We start from the raw sequence: 18,271 nt of genomic DNA, 5'->3' as shown, positions 1-18,271 counted from the left end.
TAATGTGAAACATGCTTCACTGAAAAACAGTTTCACTGTCTTTTCAGTTGTTTCCTGGCAATGGCAGAATTAGGCATTGATTTACTGGACTGTTGATTTTATCTAGGTTCTAACTAATAAAGAATATGTAAAGGTGGGACGTGATGATGGCCAGGAGGTCTTTTTACCTTACAGACTTGGAGTGCTTCATCCAGGATAAAATCTCTTAATGCCAGTACCATAAGCTGCCTCAACAACGATAAGAGGAGTGTGATGGCTTTAATGCCAACAAAGACTTCTCAATGCATGTATTAAAAAAGCTCCACATATCACTTTTGTTAAAACGGAAAAAATTATTCACTTTTTTTGATGCTCCTAATGTTATAAAAGATTTTTGCTAGATGCCTGTTCCATTTTCTACCAGAAAGAAGTAAAATCATCAGTCAGAAACAAATAATTTAGGGAGTATCTGTATGTAATATATCCCCTATGGTCATTTAATTTCACAGAATGATTTATTCCCTACCTACAAAATCAGCATTCGATGAAGTTGAGGGCTGATCAAAGTTTCCAGTGTTACCGCTGAAACGGAGAATGAGAGAAATCTTTCAGAGAAAGAACTGGAATCAGACATTTACTAAACCATCTCTGTTCTGCAAACAGTTTAACATCTGCCTCTAGCTGTTGATGCAATATTCCTAACTGTCATTGTTTTATGTGGAGTTTCAGATCATTAGTATGATAATGACAAACAGTGTAAGCAAAAAAAATTAAAAGTGAATCAGCTGAAAAGAAAATAGTGCACAACTCTGCAAAATGATCAAAGCACTTCTCCGAAAGCGCAGCAATGTTTTCCAAGTGTTTGAAGCGACTGGCTCATTGTCAAAGCACAGTGTGCGCTCGCCAACCCATGGAGAATGGATGGAGGGCATATTACGGATACTGCTAGATCTTCTGCCCTCCACATGGCTTGGACGCTCAAACTTTCCAACTGAAAACTTCCGGTGCTCTGAGGATGAAGCAAAAGTGTATGAAGCTCATCCAGCGGTGTGAGTCCAAAACATGATGTGCCAAAAATCTAACAGCAAAGGCTTCAAGACACCTGCATTTTATCTTTATTTCTCAGGAATTAACAGATAAAGGATTGCTTATGAATGGAATACAGTGAATGAATTAAATGTGGATTTAGTCAGACATGTGGCTCACAGCAGAAGATTGACAGGAAAAAAATAAATCAGGGCTTTATGTGCCCCAGATCCAATACATACTGATTATTACAGCTATAAAACACATATTGGTTTAATAATTCCTCTCAAAAGACCATATACCTCTAAAACCATGGTTCATGTTGTCTTGTTAGAATCACCATCTTAACTCATCAAGATCACATGTGATAAACCAGAGGTCTCCTAAGTGTGGCTTGAGGACTGATAGAAGCCTTTGCAATTAGTGTTTGTGGCCAAAGACAATGATTTAAGATTGTAACATAAGCTAGGCAGGGGTTAATGGAGATAGACTCGGGATTATCTTCAGGCAAATTTTTTACACACAAAAATAAAATATTCTTCAAACACAACTTTTTTTTAGATACAACAGAATGAGTTGTCTTTTACGATTTCTGTTATTACTTGTCATTTATCTTTCCTTTTAATTTCATAAAATTTTCAGGACCCCAAACATTCAGGAGGCTTTTATTGAGAAAGTCAGTTTGTAGTCCTATCCACCCTTTAAACACACCAAAAAACACCAAGCATATTTAAAAAAGTGGGAATCCTATCCCTCTTTGTAATATACAGTAGACATGAAAAAAAAAGATTTTTCTAGATCAATAAAACAGAAAATATTCAACCCTAAAACTAAGCTCAGTGCAAGTCAAACAGTGAGACACTTTCTATGTTTCTTTTCTACAGTTACATAAATATGCATGTTTAGTATATTGAAGAGCAGGAAAAATGCATATAAAAAAAAATAAAATAAAATTGGAATTCATTCTAATTTTGTTTTTTAAATTTTCTGTTGCCATCTTTTATTTTATTTTCTTCGACAGTGAGAGAGTACTTTCAACATGAAAAAGGTTTGTAGTCAGTTGTGAAAGACAAACACAAACAACAAGAAAGACAGAAACTGATGCATGGTTGTCCATTTTTTTCTTATGAATGAAACTTTAATAATGCATACAATTTCATTAAACCCTATTAAATCGGATACACCTGAATAAATTCAGTTTAAATAAATACTGACTAAAAGACCAAGAAGATCACACAGACAACATAATATTATAATGGAACCATCATTTTTTCACCTAAACCTAGCACAATGTAAATTTACTAGAATATATGTGGGGCAAAGATCAACATTTGGTTTTACATTATTGTAAGCAGGCGACCAGCTCATGCCAGTAAAACCTGGTGTTTCTCATTTCCTACAATGAAAGACTGGGCAGCTAAAGGGAAAGCTGGAACAAAACTTTAAACTATGTACATGTGTGTCTAAAAATAATAGAAAATAAAAATAAAAGGAAAAAAATCTAAAGGAAATGATTCATAAAGTGCACAGGAGATGGCTGGCAGAGTTTAAAGGAACAGTAAGTCTCTGGAGGATGTGAGGATTTGGCAGCTGGATTCCGATGTGAGAAGAAAAACATTTTCAGGACAAAGTGCAAAAGTGAATTCAGGAACACGTCAGATACAGCAAATTAGGAGATAGGGAAAGAACAGGAATTAGGAAAGGAAAAAAAGATAAAGACACAGGAAGCTTTAGAGACAGACAAACATGTAGAGATTGAGACAAGCTGCACGCGGACAACATCCAAAAGAAACAAACCTTTCATCAAACAAAACTGAAGAGGGTCTAAATTGTGTCTATATAAAAAAATGAGGGAGTTTGGGGTACAATGTGGCTCACTTTTGATCTTAGCTGTATAAATCAAGGGTCAAAGTGTGGGAGTCTGAAGACAGTTTGTGACATGGATCAGAAGGACATAGTGAGCGATGCCTCGGATCCAGATAAACAGGAGGCTTTAGGCATAAACAAGCTTTTAATCTGATTTCTACCTTATTTGGCTATTGTTTCAGTTACAGGATGAGCAACAGCATACACAGAGAAATATCACTGAGCTAAAAAGTCAGAGTTTTAATGTCTTATACTTTAGAGCCCAACAAGATACTTTGACTTCATCAGAAATCAGTAGATTGTTTTTTTGTTGTTTTAACTTATCTTTTTAATTGCTCCTTTCATCCAGGCCAAATTTCCCAAATTCAGATCAGCTGCTTCCTTTTCCTGGTACTTTTCCTATCTCATCCACAGTCTATCATGACCCTTCTCTACAGTCTGGTCTCTAAAATAATACACACTCATGAACTCATGAACTCACCTGCCCAGCATGCTAGAGGAGGACACAGGTTGATACAGCTGGAAAGAAGAAGCTGTAAAAACAAAAAAAGATAATAATCAGCATCAAGGCATCAAACTATTTCATCGTACTGGTTGCATTTGAAAGCCGTTTCTGTTCAGTGGAACAGTGGGTAGCACTGCTGCTTTGCAGAAAAAAAGGTTTGATTTCCGGCCCGGGGTCTTTCTGCATGGAGTTTGCATGTTCTCCCTGAGCATGCATGGGTTCTCTCCGGGTACTCCAACTTCCTCCCACAGTCTAAAGGACTGTTAGGTTAATTGGCTTCTCTAAATTCTCCTTAAGTGTGAGTGTGTGTGAATGGTTGTTTGTCCTATTTGTGTTGCCCTGTGATGGACCGGCGACCTGTCCAGGGTGTACCCTGCCTCTCGCCCATAGACAGCTGGAGACAGGCACCAGTAACCCTTGCGACCCAATCAAGCATGACAGAAAAAATGGTTTAAGTTCTCAGTGGCTCTTCATAGGAAAATATTTAATTTAATTCACTTAACCGGCCAAGGCAGGAAATAAAACCTTTAAGGAGAAGCACTAATTAGTGGCTGTTGAGGGCCAGATAATTTGCTCCATGGGCCTTGAGTTTGACACTATTAAACGTAGAAAAACAAATAAGTGCATTTTCAAGTTTTCAGACTTTAAACAGAATACACGATTTAAACACACACACATTCTTCATGCGTATATAGCTCAGAAGTTTCATTAATCAGGATCTAAAGGTAAATTTAAATATCGTTTTTTGGAAACATTTATATAATTGAATTATTTCCAGATTGTACAACCCAAACCTGCGGTGTGAGAAGGACAGCACTGCTTATGTCAAAGTGAAGTGGGAAAAGGAAGGTAATCTAACACTTCCAAAGGAAATTTGGGACCTTATCTATTAGATTCAGTGAATGATGAAAAAATGTAAACATGTTGTGTGAAATATGTTGGAAAAGCATAATAAGATTTGACAAACCCCCTGTTCAGAAAGGACATCAGGAAGCGGGTACCTGTTGGTGATGTCGAGGAAATGGATCCAACTATTTCCATGTTTTTTGGAACTTCCATCATTCGGTCTTACACGTTTCAAATCAATTGACAGATTATGTTCTGATCTGTTTCTTTTAACCTTAAAAAGCATATTTTTCTGTTACATATCAGTGGACAAACTAAACTCTAAGGATAAAAGACTTTTGTAAATTTTAATAACCTGAGGACTGGATTAATGCAGTGAAAGAGATCAAGGTCTTGGATATTTTTCTTATCTTTTTCTGTCACAAAGTAAAGCGACACTTTTCACAAAATATGCTTGTTTCGTGTACTCTGTCCTGAAATTACGGTAGATATCTTAAGGACACCACAGACTGGCATCACAGAATTCACCTCTTATTTCTGTGGTCTGGTAGCTGGCCTCCACTCCAGTTTGAAGTTTGAGCTTCAGCACAATGTATCCAGTGTTCTTTAAATGTTTTTATTTGTATTATTTGATAGGGCATAGGTACAACAACACAGACAAACTGTTGTGCAGAAGTCTGATATCTGCATCATACAGTTTATAGCAGAAGCTAATTTACTGCACAATGGGTTTACATGTCAGAGTTATAAGTACAATACAGTAACATAAGAAAGTAGTAAAGATGCCAAATGATGCTTAAACAGCGCACTATGGCATTTACCAGGGGCATAACCAAATTAAGACATTATAGCCATGTATCAATGCTGACCAGTGAAACTTCAATTAATATAAAAAATATATTAAAAAAAAGCAAACAACAAGAAAAAATTTCAATATATCATATAAAATGCCATTGGGGAATTCAATGAGAAGCAATCAAAGAACTATATTTTTCAACCCGAAAACTCCCAGAATTGTGGGACCCTAATCAAGACATTTCTAATATTATTGGCTGAATACTGGATCAAATAATTTAAACCAAGTAATATGGACATAGAGAGGGCATGTTCAACATGTGCATGCTGTTACAGGTTCAAGTCATTTCTTTCTCCAAAGCATTTCCTGTCTACGGTAAGAAAAATACTACAAGATAATACAATTGGTGGTCTATAAAAAAACTGTAAAGAAAACAACAGCTTGCTAAAGAATGTCGGTGCCTTGAATATATTCATATCATATGGTGATTATTTAAGATTTTACCAAATAGCGCATACTGCAGGTGTTATCAGTGCTAGATCTACTGTAGTGATCAAAAGGGAATGAAAAGGTCTTTGATAAGACAAGTAAGGATATCCCACAACTTTATAATAATATTTTATTTAAAAACAGTTTAAGTGTTATTCATTTTTTATTAACAACATATTGTAAGGCTTTTATTGTGTACAAGTTAAAGTATTAAAATAAGAGCAACAAATGTGGCCATTATTAAGCATCAGCTCCAGAGATCACTCTCTTCACGGTTAATGGTCTAACTTATGATAGTGCACAAATTTTATGAGAGCTAGCAAAACAATCAACCACAAATTACATACTCAACTTGCTTTGAACAACAGCTTTCACACAAAAGAGTTGAGAGTAAACACATGGCAAAAACACATTAACATCTGGATACTATGCTTTCAGGGGGGGGTTTCTAATAATGACCCCTAATGTGAGAAAAGCTTAGTGCAGCTTTTCAAGATAGAGGACAATTAAGTAGTTAAAACAGATGGAATAATGATATGAGCCATTGCACAAATCCTGTACTTTGCCCAGAGGACCAAGCTAACCCCTAATGTAACAGAAAAAAAAAACAATATATCTATATCTATATATATATATAGATAGATATATATATATATTTTTTTTTTCCCCAAACAGAAGTGCCATACAGTTGAGAGAACAAGGACACAAGATCTCTGACATACGGTAACACACAGAAAGAAAATGTGTTTTCAAACTTCTAAGTCTTGGTCACAAAAGCCAGAAGTGAAGGGCTGGGGGGCTTCAGGTGATCGCTTTAAAGACCGCAGACAAAGAGAGCGTGTTGTGATTCATCAGATACATGCACCTGAGAGCCGACTCATCACAAGATGAAGTCACTGCATAAAACACCTCATGAATACTAAGCTACATGTTTATTCACCATTAAAAAGAAAATAAGCAGTGCTTGCTTCATACAATGGGGCACAGAAATAAACGTGCATTTACAATAAACACCAGCTTGTCTACACAGATGCCTTCAAGGTTAGCATGAGTAATTGTTTCTACCTGCAGTGAGTGTTTGATAAGGACTGTACTTTTATGCTTGGCAGCATATGAGAGAGTTAATAGCTAAGGGCTAATGGCTACCGACTGTGTTTGCGTGACTTTGTCTCATGCTAACGTTTCACAGAGGTGCAGGCTGCAGACTCTCAGATGGAGCTGATAGTTTGCTGTAAACCAATGGGTGCTCCTTTCCAGAGCATAAGAATATGCTTCTACAGTAGAATATGGTGCCCTTTATTCTTCAGCCTGTAATATTCATCTTTTAACTTAACTGATTGCACATACCAAAGCAATTGTTTTCCGATAAAAAGACGGATAATACTTTACTGTTAAATATCAACACATTTTAATAAAACACTTGAGAATTAAAAAAAATTGAATATTCACTCAAACTCCCAGTGCTAACATTAGCGTTTATGCAGCATACATCAAATTGTTAAATTCACTACCTGAGCGAGCACCACTCAATATCAACAGCTGTGCTGCAAAGATAAGCATAACTTTCAGGTCTGTGGAATATCATTTTCTCCATCTGAACATAAAACACTTGGTCCTGTCATTATGTACAAGGCTGATAAGGCTACTGCTACAAATAAATGATATGGATACTGTATCCTTTTCATCTCATAGATGGTTTTAATAAACTTAGTGCTTATCTGTTTAAACAGTGTTTCTCTCCTCGATGAAGCCACTAACTGAGCAACTGCTACCATTAAGTATGTGTACTTTCTCCTTTAGCATCAAAATTGCCCTTGCAGCAGTAATCTGTATTTCTCTGTTGCTTTTCCTAAACCCACAGCTAGTCACAGCAGATAGCCTGTAAAACTTTGTTGGGTCCTACTGGAAGTTACTTCCTATATAAATAGCAGTTTTTTTCCATTTTTCACATAGAAGGAGAGATCATCTCTTGAGGTCTGTGGATTATAATATATATGGCGACGCATAGTAATGCTTCACATAGTGCTGCTGTATTGATAAACTAGCATTGAGGCTTAAAACGAAAAAAGGGGAAAAAATCATGTTGATATTTTTTTGCACAGCGGGATGTAGCCAGAACCGTTAATGTGCCCGCCGCCCTGACTCTTTATTGAGCCAGACCACAAACAGCTTCGTCCAGAAACAGACAAGACTCCGACGGTTATGCCAGTCACACACATAGGACCAATCTGGAGACTGTCAGGGTTCCGTGTTTTGTGCTCTGCTTATTCTCTTCCACAGGTGGTTTTTGTTGACAGGTGGGCGTGGTCCCACACCTGCAGCTTCTTGAGGCTGCTCTGCTGAGCTCAAGAGGAGCGTTCAGTCAGCTGAAGGACGCCAGAGTGGTAAACCGTTGTGGTATGCCTAGGGCTCTGTCCTGTCGACAGATCTCTGAAACCTGATGTTTTGAATTCCTGATCCTAACCTGTCTCCTGTCTCCCTCAGTTCGTTGAGCTCTGGTTTGCTCACCTGCCGGTCTCCATGCTCTGAAGACTGGTCTCTGAATCCCTGCTGCTCAGATTCTGCTCTGGCGTTCCCCTCGAGCCCCCTCGTTGCTACCGAGCCAGACAAGAGATAACTTTCCTGGATTCACACTGGTTCCTTCAGCTGCTCCTCGAACCTGCCTCTGCAGTGCAGTGCTGCTCGGGCCCCCGCCTACAGTAAGTCCCACCTGTCGCTCAGCTACCTCCTCCCATCAGAAAGCTGTGAGTTACAGATCGAATTCCTTCACTCACCCTCCCTGGATAAGTCATCCGTACCTGGCGGTAAGCAGAGCAGCAACAGAGCAGGTTTCTTTAGCTTTTTCTAGTCTTAATCAGTTTCTTCTTTCCTCCCGTAGAACCCAAAACACTGATGTTCCAAACCTCGCCTGTGGCTACCGTTCTGAACCATTCAGAAACTGCTCCTTGTTTCCCCGTCTATGTCTGCATGTGGGCCAAACTTCTTAAAACCATGACAGAGACTGTCTCCAAAATTCCCAAGAACTTGGAGAAGGCGAGCAGCATTGCAAAAGCTAATGCTACTCTTAGTGTGACAAATTTACACCCATAGTTGCAACAATAGAGCCAATTTAGGTTAGTGGTGCGCAACATGGAGGCATACTGCAAACTTCCTCATGAAAAATACTTCACAGAGAAATAAATCCAGTACCTTTACTATCAAATCAAGGCAACCCTGGAAAAAGTTAAGTAGGTCAAAGTTCAAACTGTCATACAGACATAAAATAAAATGTTTTGTTTTTTAAAAATAGTCTGATGTTCAAAAAGCCTTCGAATTTTTGTTAAGTAAAGTCAGAGGAACTGAGTTAATGGGTGACTTATTTACAAATCTGACCACAGATGAAGAGAAAATTAATCTTGCATGGAAAAAAGCATTAAAATGTACATAATTGAAGAATCATGGCACTGATGATCAAATCAAATTGACAAAGAAATAAAAACATTGATGCTTCCACAAAGGCACCCTTTGTGGAATAGTCCTTATTTTTACAAAGTAAGTGACTTTATGCCACCAGGATGGTTCCCTAACATACATAACATTTCACTAGTTGTCTGTATAATCTGAATTTCACTGTATTATATTATGACCAGTATCAAACTAAGCATATTTGATTTAATTACAATCCATATACATGCATATCCTTAGAACGCTGTGAGTAATTCAAATGTATTACCTGTATGAAATTGGGTACAAATTTGTTCGATAATTGGGTTGAGAAAATGCAGTTGTGTGATACAAAATCACCCAGACCTCTACATCATTCAGTGCTATAGTCGGATTTGGTAATTGAGCATTGTCAGAAACTCAATACAACCTTTTCATGAACTATTTGAAAGCCATCAGGAAAACAGTAAACATCTAAATCACAACCGCCACGCTCCTGTTCACTGATATATTTTGCCTTATACTGTTAAAATCCAAAAGATTACGCAGCTAGCATGTTCTCTTTATATCTTTATGTTTTTATATCTTCTATATCTTTAAATTTATATCTTTATATATATATGTATATATATATATAATTTTTTTTTTTGCTGTTAGCTTTTCATCTATTTTGTGGTTTCCGTTAAAGTATTTTTTACATACATTTTTTAAAAATTCCTAAAAAAGATATTTTCTCATAATTGTTTTTTAAATATTTTTTAAACAACAAAATTATTACAAATTACTTAAAATGAATGTGGTATTTTATTGCTGGTGGTCAAAGGGCCAATTGACATCATACATGTCAGCTGTCACATACGTACAAATGTGTAAGTGACTGATGAAGCTTTGGACTTCTCAGATTTGATGAAAGCCTTATACAAGTGCAGGTCGTGTACCATCATATTTATCATTCCTTTGCTTCGTTCAATGTCTGCTGCAAAAATGGAACACATAAAATCTCACCATTAATGCATGTTGTCAGAGAACATTTGGTGATCTTGTAGCCTATTTAGAAAAAACATGGGCTTAGCTAAGGTTAAGCTCTGTTACTGACCATAGTGACCTACTAACCAGCTGAAGGAAGCTGAAGCTGCAGAATTGCATCCTTAAGCTCCTTAGTTCAGCGTGAATTCTCTGTTGAACGTATAACTGATAGGAGTTGAGCCTCAGGTATAAACTTATAATGACATAGTTCTGCAGCACAATCTGCACCTAACAAATCTATCTGGCATCTGATGTGACCTCAGTAAAAAATATTATCAACAGTGTTTTTATCTGCCCCTTACCCACAGCCAGTCTGCTCAGCACATTTTCATGCTGGGAATATGCAGACCAAGCACTTTGTTCCCTTTTATTTATTTATTATTTTTTTCTTTTGTAAGGTCTATTTTTATCACGTTAGCCATTTGCATTTGAGAGAAGGTTGTGACTGTAACTTAAAGAACATGAGTAGCCTACACAGAGGAAAGCGACAAATATACACTTCAAAGCAAGAGTTTTCTGTTCAAAGCTGCAGACAGCAGGATGTTTGATATTTTGCTTGCATTACCAGCCCGGGCATGGCTTTGCTGCACGATATGGGGCTCACAGGATGAGGGGTAAGAGTTGGACCCAAGCTGATGTTTCTATTTTGGGGCCTTTGAAGAAGAAAATATGTTATGTCCTTAGCTGTTCACTTTCGCCAGGAAGTCCTTCTGGATTTCTATCTCATTCCCTTTAAAAGCCAAGAGGAAGTCCTCTGACAGACAGACCTGATGGACCCCCTCCTGGATACGGCTAAAAACACCTGGCTGAATACAGACCTGATTTGAAACCATATAACTCATCATAGTCTGCTGCAAGCACACACACATGCACAAATGCATGTATCAGTCTTCACTTCTCTACTTGGGCTGTATATTTGGATATGAGTTGCAGGTTAACAAAACACCCTCAGAGTGCAATGAGGCATTTGTGCAGCTGCATGACGAGGGGTGGTTCCCCTAAGGCCCCATACATCTAAAAAAAAAACTCTGTGTTTGATGTAGATATGATTCATCTGCTCCTAAATTATATGAAATGTTTACGTTTATACATATATAATTTATTAGCAAATGGTGAAGCATGGTGACTTACATTGTGGAGGCACAAAGGGGAGCAGAGTGTTGACATTCAGTGAATGATGCAAATCGAAATTGGCAACATTGGTCTTCTTGTGGGTAATCCCACCAGCCTCCTGTCATGCAACAAACACAATCAAATTACAAACAACACAATCTACAAACAGAAAACTAAAATGTTTGACTTTAGTTACTGTATCATGTTGGTCATTCACAAATAACTACAAAACAGGAAGGGTTAGTGTGGTTTAAATCAAGGGGGAAAGTTTTTGTCTTACTTAAGTTGAAGGGAAACCTTTTGTGTCTACTTTTTGTGGCAAAACAAGTGAAAATACAATTTAACAACAAAAAAAGGAAACTCATTCATACAAATATATTGCTAATATTGGTATTGGAACCTCTGTGTGTCTATCCTGCAGCACCGTATTATTAAACAGGAGTGGGGTAGGAAATACTGAGGCAACTTTTACTTAGTTAAGAGTGTTAGGTATCTTCCTTGAATTGCCTGCAGCCTTTTTAAGGGTGGTCAAATTGAAACAAAAAAATGTAAATTATCTTCCTCATTTTAATACCTATGAACCTTTCAAAGACTCGGAGTGCCCTATTGTCAGGTTTAGTTGATACTTGTTGAGGACCCAAATGCAGAAATGGAAGGCAGAGATGGTTTCTTGCAGATTTAATGATGAAGTAGACGGTAACAGAAACATAAATCCAGAAAATACAGGCAAGGAACTCAGAAACAAAAACTAGGAGAAGCTCAGGAGATCCTTATATAAAGAATGAAGAAAATTCAGCACCGAGTAACTGCAGAGGGAGAGAATATAAGGACGACAGAACAATGAATGGTGTAATCAGCTAATTGGAAGCAGGTGTGGACAGAAGTGGCTAGAAACACACTTTGGAGAAAGGAAAAAGGGACTAGGGGGCAAGAAAGAGTAACCAGGGAAAAAACAAGGGCTTAATTGTGACCAGAAAATAACTTAAATTAAACTAAAGGGGAATACAACTAATGACTACAAACTGAAGGATGACTAAGGGGAAAGGTAGAGGATAAGGGAACGCACTGGGATAAACTTAGGATAACTATGAAGCCATGGAAACCTAACCGAAAGATAACAGACAGTGGTACTTTTAATTACTATGTTATTAACAGTGTATATTTCATTAGACGGTTGGTAAAAAATGCATATGATATGTTTCAAACTGCAATAAAGAGCTTAAAAGAACAATGTATTTGAGTATTTTAATTTTTTTACACTACGACTTGGAATTATGGGTAATCCATAGCATAGGGGGAATGGGGTGTTGTACTTCATATGGGGCCCACTTAGATAATGTTGCTTACGGGTTTACTATTGCGTCGCTACCCCATTGATAGGACCTGAACCCAATCGAGATGGTTTCAGGGTGAGTTGGACCGCAGAGTGAAGGCAACAGGGCCAACAAGTGCTAAGCATCTCTGGGAACTCCTTCAATACTGTTGGAAGACCAGATGACTACCTCTTGATCTCATCAAGAGAATTCCAAGAGTTGGCAAAGCAGTAATGAAAGTACAAGGTCGCTACTTTGAAAAACCTAGAATATAAGACATATTTACAGTTGTTTCACACTTTCTTGTTAAGTATATAATTCCACATGTGTTAATTCATAGTAAATTGTAAATTTTGTAAATCATAAATTATTATAAATATATACATTTTAAACAGTATTACTGATTGTATAAAAATTCTACATTTATAGATGTATAAAACTTCTGTGTTAAAATATCATATTTTTTAGCTATCCATATTTTTACTGTTTGCACTTATTTTCTTATTTCTCTCTTTAATATCTATTTAGCAAATGATTATAACATTGTTTTTGATTTAAAGATTTTTATTTGGTTCTATCATGACTTAATAAGTAAAGGTTAACGGTTGTAACTAGATGGTTGTGACAAAAGAAGGCAGAGGAACTGCATCCTTTTTTAGTGCATGAAGGGATTTAGAATTTTCTCTTTTATTTGCCACCCATCCAAAGTTATAAATAGCTTTAGAGGGTGTCTTTTTCCCTTATTAGACAAACACACATTACCTGAGTATATTTGGCAGCATTGCTGCCAAAAAGGCACGCTTCCGCTTTGCTTCTGCTCCCAGCTCTGCCTCTTCTCCTTGTACATTTAGCTTTCTTTCTTCTGTTGATCATGTAATAAAAAGCACATTAGCACACAGTGTGGTCGAACATTTAGGTAACATTTATGCAATACATCACCAAAAACTTGGTCACCAAGGCCTTCTTGAATCCTCTTTCCAATTAGGCTTAAATCATGAGCATATGGTATGTGGATGTGCACTTATTTTAAAAGCAGCACATTAGTTTGGCCTAATCTCCCTCCCACTGCCCCTATATCAACCCTCCACTGGTCCATTAATGCATTAAACCTCCTTATCTGAGTCAGTTTGCCTTTTTCTTACTACAGTCTTTTACAAAAATCCAACCCTCCTAATCACACATACACTTTCTAACACACAACCTGACAGAAGACACACAAGAGAAACACACACACTGATGGGACACTAACCTCTTTCTGTCACTGGAACTCAATCATAGGGAGGGGGGGGGGGGGGGGGGGGGGGGGGGGGGGGGGGGTCATATGAAAACTCCTAGCTAAAGCTTTGTGCTTTTTAAAATTCAATGCAATTTGTTTCCCAACATTTCTTTGGACTTGGAGGTAAAACTGGAGAAAAATGCAAAAAAATAGGTAATAATAGGTAGCGTCACTGAGGAAGATGACAGTATGGCTTTCTGCATCCCCTCTGGTCCTGCTTTGTTATATAAAGTGAGGTAGATTCATGACCCTCCATAGCACTGAGATTTACATGACCTCTCCTGAAGGGTAACCTTGCCGATGGTTAAGAGCATCATCAAGAAACTCTTATTGAATAATATGTACTGGCATTTCATCTAGGCTGATACTGATGCCTGTGGTTAGCTTCTTCACTAACTTTAAACTAAAGGACAAGTAGTGTGGGGGGAGATTTTAGTACGATCATTGCCAGGAAACACTATTGAATCATTATATGTCTGACTGAGTGATATTTAAAATAAAAGGTTAACCATGTAGAAGTTATTGCACTTTACTTAAGAAACACTGTCAGTTAATGCCAATTTAACCTTGACAAACGGACACAGAGAAAAGCTGTTATTAGAAAAGTTGTATTGACATGAATAAAATAAGTTCTTTGAGACATTGACGCTTTGAATTGACATTTGCTTGGATTAATAACCTAGGAGAAGGATTAACCTCTTGGACACTTCTTGGATCTTGTAGGGGCGAGTGCTGAGGACCCAAATTTGGGTCCTCATGTTAGTAGTCTTCCCCAGATACAATTCACCAAATTTGGGAGCTTGTTAGGTACTGTTTCATTTTACTTTTTTTTGCCTGTTTAGGATCTGGTAACATCATTGCTGAGTAGGGGTAAAGTATGATATGAAATAAGAATATATGTGCTGAGGGGGAGCAGGAAAAAGTTAAATCTAAAGTCTGACTATATTTAAACTAAGGACCAGAATTACCATGGCCACTAAAACTAAAATATAAATGTACTATTTACAAATTATTTTAAATTTTCCCTTTGGGAAAAATTAAAATAAATAACCTTAAATCAATCATGAAGTCAGTGTTGTTTATCTCTTGTTTCCCCTGATGCGAGCTGTCATTCTATGGGCAGTTATCTTCCTGTTCCCTAATCCTGTGCATAGGATCTGTGACCCAAAGCTGGGAAACGAAAGGAATGTGTCTCATCTGCATAACCTAATACAGTGATCTGACAGCTTTGTATAACATACCCTCAAAGCTATGAATTTTTGTTTTTACTGTTGTTGTTTTAACTTTGGAAATTTATTCACAGCTTTTAATCTCACCACCGTAGGAGCTGGGAGCTAGCAGAGAGCAGGTGACCATAAGGGGACTGCCTGCATCAGAACTACCCTGATGAATCTGAACAGTAAATATTCACTATCCAACTTAAACAACTAATTCATTAAGTTGTTAAGTGCTTGTCTTAAATCCTTTTTCTTGCTTAGAGAAGAAAAAAAAATAATCTTCAGGCAAGCTTTGTACCAGATCAGAATAACACCTTTCTCCTCTCTGCTTCTGTCACTGTCTCATTAGGTTAGGACCCTGCAACCGTTATATTCTCCCATATACAATTATACAAACATACAGTATACAACAGTTACAATATAAAAAATATACATATTTTCATTTTCTGTATTTTTTAAAGTTATTCATATTTATTTTTGTCTCCTAATAATTTCTTTAATCAGTTAAAGTCACACAGTAAAAGTTAATAGCAGCACTATTTTTTTGTTTTTCTGTTAAAAACAGAACGGGGTCACAGTTCATGTCAAACGCCTAACAGAACAAATGTCAGAATTAAATTAAAATTGACAACCCCTGGATTTACTTGGATCATTTTACTAAATATCTATTTTGTAAAACAACAATAATTTGCTGAGCAGAGTACTAAACAGAAACAGCTATTTCAGTGCATCTCCTGCAGCTGTAATGCAGCTGTAAGGCAGCTGTAATGCCAGTACTCAAGTTGAGGAAGGATGGGGGTAGGGGGGTGGGGGTAGTGGCATCCCCCTTTTTAAAAAAATCTTAAAAATGATCCCCCTTCTTAAATGACCATCCCCCCATACCTGAATGTGTACAATTTCTACTATGTACTGTATTAACAGTAATTGCAATAATATCACCCTAACAACATTCGGTTGGCTGTGGGCTTACAAGTAGCCTGAGCAAAATAAATAGATAAATAAATAAATATGAAGCTGATCCCAGTTGGAAATTTGTCACTAACTATGTAGGGGAAATGATAGCCATGCTTGTTCTGGAACTGACTGCAGTTCTATTGTAAAGTGCCTTGGTCAATTTCAATGACCGGCGTACCTAACATGTAAAAACCATACCATGCATACTGATTTAGGTTAATAGACTATATAAATCAGGCAATGTATGCTTTGAAAAAAACAAAATTCCACTATCCCCCTTCTTTTTCTACAACTAGACTACTGTGTAACACTGAATGCAATACTGTTATGATGGATGAACAAGGATGTGCACAGTCAGACCAAACGTATCTCACTGACCTGCTGAATTTCTGAGATGGTCTTCCTGATGCAGATCGCCGAGACGCTGCTTCTTCATATTCAGCCTGCTGCCTCTGTAGCCCAGGCAGTAACACAAAAGTCACATTCAAAATGTTTCTTTCTTTTCCAAGAAAATAATTTCATATTTTTATCATTAATATTCATAATATCTTACCATGACTTTAGTAATATGTCTTTGAAAGGCTTGTACTTTGTATTGCTTAGCGCAGTATGCCCTCCAGCTTTCTTCATCAAAACCATAGTTAAAGTAATTAGAGATATCAGCCCCTAAAGTAAAGAAATGTTACCAAGTTAATATCTGTATGGATGGTTTAACTGGTGCAAAATTTGTTGTCATGTAGATTATATACAATAACCGATTTACCTGGTCTCCTCCATGGCTTCTCCTCTAGAGGCCTCATATTCTGGTATGGCTGCTGAGCATCATAAATATTCTGAAAAACATCCTTGTCTTCTGACAGGGATTTTCACATTTTAGGAAAACATAAAGGTTTAACTGATGAATATATTTTTAATGAGCATGCTGAAGACTAAAGTAAAAAAAGTGTAAAGTAACAAAGTATTTGTATTTGACACCTCTGTTTATAAGGTCAACTGTTTGAAGGCTAAAAACAAATTGCTTAATTTCTTTGAAAATGTCGGATTTTTATGTTTTTATTTCATTTGTCCTCCTGGTCATCTTTAAAATGTTAGTAAAAGCCTTACCAACTGCATCTGTTCCCGTTTCAGAACTGCATACCGGATACACAAGTGTTTGCCCAGAGCTGCAAGAATTCACATGATATAGCTGTTATCTCTATGGGAAGAGCCAAAGGCCTAATTCCAAATGGTGCTTTGAAATGGAGGACCAATACATCATACCTCCTGCCTCCTTTACCAAAAACAATCTCTAACCTACATCTTGACAGAAGTGGATTCCTGACAAACACTATAAGCTGATGAATATGTCCTTCAATAAAACAAAACCTACTACAACAATCTAAAAATAGACATTTTATACATGATTCATATGCATAGCCTCATGACTACAGTTTAAGAAACATCAGCAGTTTTGTTATCACTGACCAAAATTCTGCTTTAGATTTCCAAAAAAATGATTCTCTATATTTTTTATTTCATTCTTCTTGTGTAATTCGAACAATTATCTTGCATGCAGGGTAAACCACAGATAATTCTGAAGTGCTGATGTTATTTTACTATTTACAAAAAATTTTAAAATAATGAGTAAAAATTAAAATGACCTTTTAAATGTCAAAATAATATTCTAATTTCTGCTAAAATTATAATTTTAATCAAAAGCTAAGGAATTCTTTTATATTTTAAATGTCTTATTTCTACCACAGATTCAAATGTCATTTTAAGTGCACTTCAGGCAACAGCTAATCTGAGGGAAAAAGCCTTGAGGAACCATTCAACTGAAATTATTAATGCTGCATTTTTACAGTTGTTTGGATTCATATATCTAGCCTATAAAAAACCGCTTCCACTCTGGCAAAAGGTTTAATGAGCATTATATATATCTATAACATTCCAACATATCCACTTCACAGTGGTGCCACGGCAGCAAAGTTCTTCAACTCTGCTGCCGTGGCACCAGCACTTACTCACTGCCGGAACTATTCCTCAGCTTTGCTGCCGTGGCAGCACCGCTGACTCACTGGCGGAACTATTCCTCAGCTGTGCTGCCGTGGCAGCACCGCTGACTCACTGGCGGAACTATTCCTCAGCTGTGCTGCCGTGGCAGCACCGCTGACTCACTGGCGGAACTATTCCTCAGCTGTGCTGCCGTGGCAGCACCGCTGACTCACTGGCGGAACTATTCCTCAGCTGTGCTGCCGTGGCAGCACCGCTGACTCACTGGCGGAACTATTCCTCAGCTGTGCTGCCGTGGCAGCACCGCTGACTCACTGGCGGAACTATTCCTCAGCTGTGCTGCCGTGGCAGCACCGCTGACTCACTGGCGGAACTATTCCTCAGCTGTGCTGCCGTGGCAGCACCGCTGACTCACTGCCGGAACTATTCCTCAGCTGTGCTGCCGTGGCA

At 37.5% G+C, this 18,271-nt stretch overlaps 1 protein-coding gene across 1 annotated transcript in view; it reads right to left on the bottom strand.

Moving 5' to 3' along the window:
• The window catches only part of fip1l1a (FIP1 like 1a (S. cerevisiae)), a 32,914-nt gene extending 15,926 nt beyond the window's left edge, over positions 1-16,988 (bottom strand). Inside the window, exons 1-8 of the mRNA XM_038280700.1 lie at positions 16,934-16,988; positions 16,593-16,682; positions 16,383-16,495; positions 16,208-16,281; positions 13,145-13,244; positions 11,088-11,187; positions 3,353-3,404; positions 506-561 (exon numbers count right to left, since the gene is read on the bottom strand). Coding sequence (XP_038136628.1) covers positions 506-561; positions 3,353-3,404; positions 11,088-11,187; positions 13,145-13,244; positions 16,208-16,281; positions 16,383-16,495; positions 16,593-16,629 — 532 coding nt within the window. The 5' untranslated portion in view covers positions 16,630-16,682; positions 16,934-16,988. The remainder of the gene's footprint in view (positions 1-505; positions 562-3,352; positions 3,405-11,087; positions 11,188-13,144; positions 13,245-16,207; positions 16,282-16,382; positions 16,496-16,592; positions 16,683-16,933) is intronic.
• Between the last annotated feature and the right edge of the window lie 1,283 nt (positions 16,989-18,271).

The sequence above is a fragment of the Cyprinodon tularosa genome, unplaced genomic scaffold (genome assembly GCF_016077235.1).
Source record: "Cyprinodon tularosa strain WSP-4 unplaced genomic scaffold, ASM1607723v1 ctg163, whole genome shotgun sequence".
In the NCBI taxonomy this organism is placed as follows: domain Eukaryota; kingdom Metazoa; phylum Chordata; class Actinopteri; order Cyprinodontiformes; family Cyprinodontidae; genus Cyprinodon; species Cyprinodon tularosa.
Note: the sequence above shows the minus strand (reverse complement) of the source record. Positions and strands in the feature narration are given on the sequence as shown.